The following is a 7,802-nucleotide window of genomic DNA, read 5'->3' as shown; positions in this document are numbered from 1 at the left end:
TGGAAAGCATTTCAATTTATTATGTAAAATGTACAAAGCCTTGATCAAAATAAAAATAGGGACGACTTATCAGAAACTGAAGAATTTTCTTAGGAAAGCAATGTTTACTAAAGGATACCTTCGTTCCAGCCATGATGAGCATTTGTCTTCTTAGGCAATCCATGGCAAAGCTCCAGGAACAGTATAACTCCACATCTCTCCCACTTATCCCTGAGTCTTGGTCCTGGACTGAATGTGGTTAGAGGTTGTGGAAATAAAGAAAGAACCAAAATAAGAACATTGTCCATAAAAGCCAAGCTCAGACACTGGTCCTCTTTTGCTTAGGTATAGCAGGAGCAGGAAGGATCAACATTCTTGAAAGCATACCTTCTATTCATTTGGCTTTTTTGGCTTGGGGTGCCACTGTGGAGCTAAGCACTCCACTACCCTTTCTCCATTCACAAATGTCTGCATAGGTACACGTCCGGCACTTCCAAGCCTCCTCCACGTCAACTCCCTGAGGCTCTCGGTGGCCCATCCAGTAGGCCATATAATGCTGTACCTTGCCTCTCACCTCCTTCTCTTCAAAGGCTACAATCTCTGTACCCAGCATAGTGGCAGTCTCTTGGTGGATATACTCAATCTTCAAGATATCAATAACTGGGAGGTCTGACAGTGTTAGAGACAAGAAGACTAGTTCCATGAGGTCACCCAAAGACTTCACAGAGAAGCCTCCCTGCTGGGCATGCCTCAGCACTGATGGCCCCAGTGGCTTTTCTGGACACAACTTCGTGTGGTGGATTAGGCTAGCAGGGGTCACTTTTCCTTGTACCATGGCATCAAAGATATATTTGTACAGGCTGACTTGAAAACAATCTTTCTTTTTCTGAGCTTCCAGAGGGAGCACAGGGTGCCTGCGTGTCTTGAGCTCAGCTAGTTCCAGCTCCCCCTTGGCTGTATAGTGCAGCTCATCAATCACTCCAACAAGAAGTACACCCTCCACTTCCCCAAACACTGGAAACTCTCTGATGTGCCCTTCTGACTGCAGGGTAGGAATCATTGAAAGTATGTTCAGAAACTTAATTGCCCAAGCATCTTCTTTGGTGGTGACCGGGACAGTCACAAGATCATGAAGTTCTAGTTCTCTAGCTAGGTGTATGCTGGCACCAGTGTCCAAAACAGCTGCCTTCTCAGGTGCCAAGAAACCAGGAAGTTCCTTCCCATATGCTGTTTGCAGTTCACACCAGTTCTGAGAAGCCAGGTCAGTGACATATAAATATTTAAGCTGGAATCTCTCCATGGGTGATAAGATATCCAATCCTCTTTTCCAGTTTTGTAAGCTTATGGGTTTGTCATCCTTCCCAAGGGATGCAGAAGATGGGCCAGGTATGTTAATTAAAGCATTTGACTCTTGGGCATCTTCTAGGTCCAGAAACTCTAGGAACTCTGAGTCACTCAAGTCTGAGAACCCTGAGGCTTCTGCTGACACTGTCTCCTCTTCTCTCGGGTCTGCCATGGCACAGCTCTGGATTGGGCTAGAAGGGCCCTGCATAACATGTTAAAGAAATGCACTGTCCAAATAAAAACTTTCTCAAAAGCACTTTCAAATTTCAGCGAGATTTAAAAAAATGTAAATTGTTTATTTACATTCTTTAAAGACACCAGTTTATTTATGACCAATTAGTAATGCCATAGAGATGTGGTACAGGATGTATTGCAATAGGATTTCTTACATAACCCAATTATATCTGCTTGGCAGAATATTTTAAGTGGAAAAATAGTTTTATTCCTGGATCTTCCACTAACACACTGTGTGTATAACTTTAAGTAAATCACTCTTTTTGGCCTCAGTTTCTTCAGATTTAAAAGGAGATTTGAGGCCAGGCACAGTGGCTCACGCCTATAATCCCAGCGCTTTGGGAGGCCGAGGCAGGCAGATCACTTGAGGTCAGGAGTTCAAGACCAGCCTGGCCAACATGGTGAAACCGCATCTCTCCTAAAAATACAAAATTAGCTGAGTATGATGGCACATGCCTGTAATGCCAGCTATTTGGGAGGCTGAGGCAAAAGAATTGCTTGAATAGGGAGGTAGAGGTTGCAGTGAGCTGAGACTGCATCACTGCACTCCAGCCTGGGTGACAGAGCAAGACTCTGAAGAAAAGAAAAAAACAAGGAGATTTGAGATTTGTCTTTTCTGCTTCAAAATTCTATTGACTTGAAAGAGTATTTCATTATTTTAAGTGAATATAGATCTTTGTAAATGTAGGAGCAATGTTTGACGAGTTTACCACGAGCCACCTTCTACAATTCCCTTGATACAAAGCCCTTGGCCAGGAAAATGAATCTCAATTACAGACTGTTCCTTGAGAAAAAGTAGCTATGCATTAACTTTTTTTTTTTTTTTTTTTTTTTTAGATATAGTCTTGCTCTGTCACCAGGTTGGAGTGCAGTGCTGTGATCTCGGATCACTGCAGCCTCCACCTCCCGGATTCAAGTGATTCTCCTTCCTCAGCTTCCTGAGTAGCTGGGACTACAGGCATGTGCCACCATGCCCAGCTAATTTTTGTATTTTTAGTAGAGATGGGGTTTCACCATGTTGGCCAGGATGGTCTTGATCTCTTGACCTTGTGATCCACCTGCTTTGGCCTCCCAAAGTGCTGGGATGACAGGCATGAGCCACGGTGCCTGGCGCATTAACTATCTTTAAATGCAGTTCAAGGAACCCAGTATGGCAAAATTCAAAGATCAACCATAGATAAATACAAATAAATACAGTCTAACACAAATTAATGCATAAAATAATAAGAGGATGTTACAGAAACACATGGAAATCAGTAGCTTGACTTCATAAATTATCCTCTTAATATTATAGAAACTGGTGTCTGTCACTAAACTGGTGTTTCCTATTAAGTTTATTTTCTCCCTCCACAAGAAACTAGCTTATAATGGAAAAAATCTGCCTATTAGAGCATTATTAAAAACTCAAAATTTACTGCTATAATAGAGAATATTTATTGTATGGTTATTTATTGTGTGCCAGACACTGAGCCAAGTGTTTTATAGCAAATATCTTACTACCCTACTGTGGGATGGGTACTGTACTCTTTTTTTCTCTTTCAACTTTTCACTATAAAGATTTTCAAGGCCAGATATAGTGGCTCAAGCCTGTAATCCCATCACTTTGGGAGGCTAAGGCAGGTGGATCACCTGAGGTCGGGAGTTCAGGACCAGCCTGGTCAATATGGTGAAACCTCGTCTCTACTAAAAATACAAAAAATTAGCTGTGTGTAGTGGCAGGTGCCTGTAATCCCAGCTACTTGGGAGGCTGAGGCAGGAAAACTGCTTGAACCTGGGAGGCAGAGGTTGCAGTGAGCTGAGACAGTGCCACTGTGCTCCCACCTGAGTGACAGAGTGAAGACTCCATCTCAAAAGAAAAAAAAAAAAAAAAAATTTCAAACATACAGAGAAGTAGAAAGAACAATGAACACCAATTCCACATCATGTAGATGAACAGCTGTTAACATTTTGCTGTATTTGTTTCTTGTATGTGTACTATTTTTTTTTTGGCTCAACTATTTTAAAGTAAATTATAGACATTATAACACTTCAAAATCTAAATGTTTCAGCATACATTTCCAAATGACATTCTCCTTCATAACCACAATAATGTCTTCCAAATGGCATTCTCCTCGTAACTACATTATCACATCTGACAAAATTAGTAATTCCTTAACATTCCAGTTCATATTTGAATTTCCCCAACTGTCCTAAAAACATCCTAAATAGCTTTTCTTTAATCCAGGAAACAAAGACCACACATTATGTTTGATTATTTTGTATTTCAAGTATTTTTAATCTTAAGAAACTAGGCAAACTATCTTAAGATACTTTTTTTCCCCTTACCCGCCGCCCTCTAAGATACTCTTTTTAAGCCTTCGTCCTAACGCCACATATCTAACCTGCATAAAGAATAAACAAAACAAGATATTACTAGTCCACTATTGTTTGACTTTGAGTGCCAGGAAAATAAATTTGACACAGAATTTAAGCTGACAGAAATAGCTATGAACCAAAAGTTTTCTTCTTGCTATTCTAATAAGCAGTGAAATAAGGTGAATGTACCAACTTCTACATCAAAGTAAGAAATGATGCCCTGAAAACATCATTAATATAGCTGTGGTTGTGTTTAACTGATTTTTAAATAGTCTAAACATCAATAATGAAAGAAAACATAGATAGCTAGAAGAAAAGTTATCTGCAATGAATACAAATAATACAAGAGTAAGACTTTTGCTTATAGAGTATCCTATATAGTTACTGCTTTATTGGCTTTTTCAACAGTAACAAAATACAGAAGCTATATATTTACATAAGTGTTATAAACTAAATGTGCTTTAAATGATGATAATTTCAAGAAACTTTATTTGAACTATGAAGTCTCTGAAAATTGGAAAGAATCTCTACCCTTCACCAAGAAACTAAAATTAAAGGGCATTTATAACATATGCTATAAGGTTTTGTGGAGGAGAGTGGGGACTTCAAGTCCAAATCAGTTAACCTTAAAATAGTTTATTTCAGGCTGGGGCTCATGCTTAGAATCCCAGCACTTTGGGAGGCCGAGGGGGGCAGATCACCTGAGGTCAGATGTTTAAGACCAGCCTGACTAACATGGTGAAACCCCATTTCTACCAAAAATACAAAAAATTAGCCAGGTGTGGTGGCACGCGCCTGTAATCTCAACTACTTGGGAGGCTGAGGCAGGAGAATCGCTTGAACCCAGGAGGTGGAGGTTGCAGTGAGCTGAGATCATGTCATTGCACTCCAGCTTGGGCAACAAGAGTAAAACTCCATCTAAAAAAAATTTTTACTTCAAATATCTAGACCTGGCTGTCCAATACGGTAGCCACTAGTCATATGTGGCTAAATTTCAATTAATTAAAATAAAACTCATTCCTCAGTTGCACTAGCCATATATTAAGTGCTTAGCAGCTACATGAGGCTAGTGGACACAGATAAGGCACAGATACAGAACATTTCCCTGATCACAGAAAGCTCTACTGAACAACACAGAGTTAGACTATTTCCTTTGTACACATTAACCCCCCAAAGAGAGAGTAAGCTCCTGAAATGTATCGAGTTCCTACTTGTTTTACATACAACATTGATAACAGGTAGTCCCAAACAGGGAAGTGAAATGTCTTTTGAAGAAGATACAAAGCAGGGTATTCTCTGTGAAATTATTCATCTATAAGAATAAAACAATACACTAAGGATGGATAACTGACATTCAGATGTGTGGCTGGGACTTTCCTATGCAGAAAAGAATCCAGGAGAGCGCATAATGTAGTGCATTGTGTCTCAAAATGTAGTTTGTGTCTCCAACACGAGATGATTTTACATACCGCATGGACCAACATTTTAAAATACTCCTTAGAATAACTATAATATTATTGGAGCAGCCATCAAATGCCTAATTTCACAGATATTGTTTCTTAGGACAAGTTTGAATTTTTTAAAAAAATGTTTAAGTTAAAAAAAATATGAGAACAATACAGGTAGTAATAGGTCTGGCAAAATTATTAGGTAGTAGGTGAATGGGATGTTGGGAAACACCAGCATAATGCCAAGAGTCTCGGAGTCCTACAGATCTGGATTCTGAACCTAATCCTGAGTAATTCGGTAGCATTTAGTAGGATGCTACTTGACTTTTGTGTAAGCTTGGACAAAGTTTTAGTTTTCCTGAAGTTACTGACACATCTTTAAAATAAGGCTACACCTTCTAACCCTACTCAGTTATCCGACCACTGAGTGATAACATATAATACACATATTAGCACTCGATAAAGATAGATCTTCTTTTTCCCAAGGAAGAGATGAGAGTGTATCGACTCCTCCTGACGAAGAAAATTAAACTTTAGAAGAGAAATAACTCCTACTCACCTGTGACTTAGTTGATCTTCCTCCTCATAGGGAAGGCCAGAGGGCTGAAATAACAAGGCTAGGAAAGAGAAAGAAGTTTTGCAAGACGAGATCTGCATCAAAGAACCTAAATGTGCAACTTGGGTCCTTGCTATGGTAGAACCGGAACTTCTGGTCCTTTCTCACCTGACCATTCCCTCACTTTGGGTGTTTTCTCCTCTCAGACTCAAACTGCAGACTGTTAACCACAGATCCTAGGTTACACAACGCTCACTCATGGGGCAAACTCTCCATGATTTCTTCGTTTTCCCTGCATTTTGGACACAGTTACTTCATCCAATCCCTCCCTGCAAGTAAAAGGGTCAAACAACCAAGGTCCCCGAGAGGCTCCGAGATCAGTTCCCTCTTCCAGCTCCAGTCTCAACCCTACAGCTCAGGCAAGAGACCCTGTGTCAGCGGCTCTTCCTCTCTAATGGGTTCCAGCCGTCTGCGGAACTGTCAGTGGCAGCATCCTGACTTGTTCCGTGCAGCCTGGATTTGTGCGCTCCGCGGGCATTTGCCTTCACCGGAGACCTTTCTCTGGCCCTAAAGCACTGTCTCCCAGGGAGTGCCTTGCCTACCCTAAAGCATACTGCGCACTCCTACAGTCCTGGCAGAGCCAGCAACCAGAGCAGAGCCGTCCACCTCGGGAAGGAGTTCCAGCCGACCGCACGGCGTTCCGAGGGCGAAGGTCCAGAACGGAACCCGGCCTGCGAGGGGAGACGAGACGAACCGCTTCCCGGGAGCCGCTCCCACCAAGGAAGGGGGACGCGGCGATCGCAGGGACCGAACCCTGGGCTCCGAAAGCCTCCCACTCCATTCTCTGGCCTTGCCCTAACCTCGGATACTACTCCAAACCTCGGATTCCATCTGGTTTCCCCGCGGCCTCGGAGCTGCTCCCGGACTCTCCCCACGAGGAGACTGAGGAGGCCGGGCAGAGCGCGCTGCCGAAGCGAACTGAAACGGCCGCCCACCAGTCGCAAACAAGCCGCCTAGAGCCCAGTCAGTCCCAGAATGCCCCGCGGCTGCCCACGTACCGCCTTCCCAGAGGCCTTCGCGACGCCGCCTGTCGTGCGAGGAGGCGGCACGGGTGGAAATCAGTCTCTGCGGGCGCGGGGAGGGTGCTGCCTCTGTGAGGGCCGGTTTTGGGAGCTCGCTAAAGCCCGGCAGTCCCTCCGTTTGCGCCGCTGCCTGCGGGTCGTTTAATTCCGGGGGCGGCTGACCTGTAAGCTCCCTCTCTGGCGGGGACGGTCCGACCAAGGTCCGGGCCCCTAGCTAGCCCGGGTGAAGTGCCGCGTCTGCCTCGCTTGGCCTCCGGTGGCTTCAGCGTCCCCACCGTAGCACCTCCCACAGTGAGAACGAAACCACGAACTCACTTTTCAGAGATGCTGGCACTCCCCTCATCCATCTTCTTTCTTGTGTGTTTGTTTACTTTTAACCTTTTATTGATAAAGAAAACACAATTTTATTCTGAAATACAAAGCAACGTGTAATGTTTATGAACAGATAAGTCATCATTAGAGCTAAGAAAGAATAGTGTCAGGCTCTTCGCAAATACACTTCCTGAGAAAACCACTCGCCCAACTTTTATGACACTTTGCTTTTCTTACTTTTTCCCCACCGAAAGCAGATACTTGATTCTTTGCTTTCCTTTACGGTTTACCACTTGAAAACTGGATTTATGGCAAAGGTGGCATCAGCCAGCCATGGAGAAAAGATGGTCTGTTCAATAAAGGTTCCATGACAATATGATATTCTTATGAAAAAAAAATATGAAACAGGACGTCTATCTCACTTCATCATAAAAATCAATTCCAGGTGTATTAAAGACCTAAATGTGAAATATTAAACTATAAAGCTTTTAG

General features: G+C 42.8%; 1 protein-coding gene across 4 annotated transcripts; it reads right to left on the bottom strand.

The window, feature by feature from the left end:
• EXO5 (exonuclease 5) lies at positions 1–6,961 on the bottom strand. 4 transcript variants are annotated; one of them, XM_010347536.2, is made up of 3 exons: positions 6,085–6,961; positions 5,920–5,977; positions 1–1,525 (listed from the first exon to the last, which is right to left on the bottom strand). In XM_010347536.2, exon 3 carries the CDS (start codon positions 1,493–1,495, stop codon positions 374–376), a length of 1,122 nt encoding a protein of 373 aa, XP_010345838.2. In that variant the 5' UTR covers positions 1,496–1,525; positions 5,920–5,977; positions 6,085–6,961; the 3' UTR covers positions 1–373. The 4 variants fall into 4 exon arrangements, with proteins under 4 accessions (XP_010345838.2, XP_010345837.2, XP_010345839.2 ...); XM_010347535.2 differs by having other exon boundaries at positions 6,519–6,961; XM_010347537.2 differs by having other exon boundaries at positions 6,777–6,961.
• Positions 6,962–7,802: the final 841 nt, after the last annotated feature.

Source organism: Saimiri boliviensis, chromosome 11 (genome assembly GCF_048565385.1).
Source record: "Saimiri boliviensis isolate mSaiBol1 chromosome 11, mSaiBol1.pri, whole genome shotgun sequence".
Classification (NCBI taxonomy): domain Eukaryota; kingdom Metazoa; phylum Chordata; class Mammalia; order Primates; family Cebidae; genus Saimiri; species Saimiri boliviensis.
Note: the sequence above shows the minus strand (reverse complement) of the source record. Positions and strands in the feature narration are given on the sequence as shown.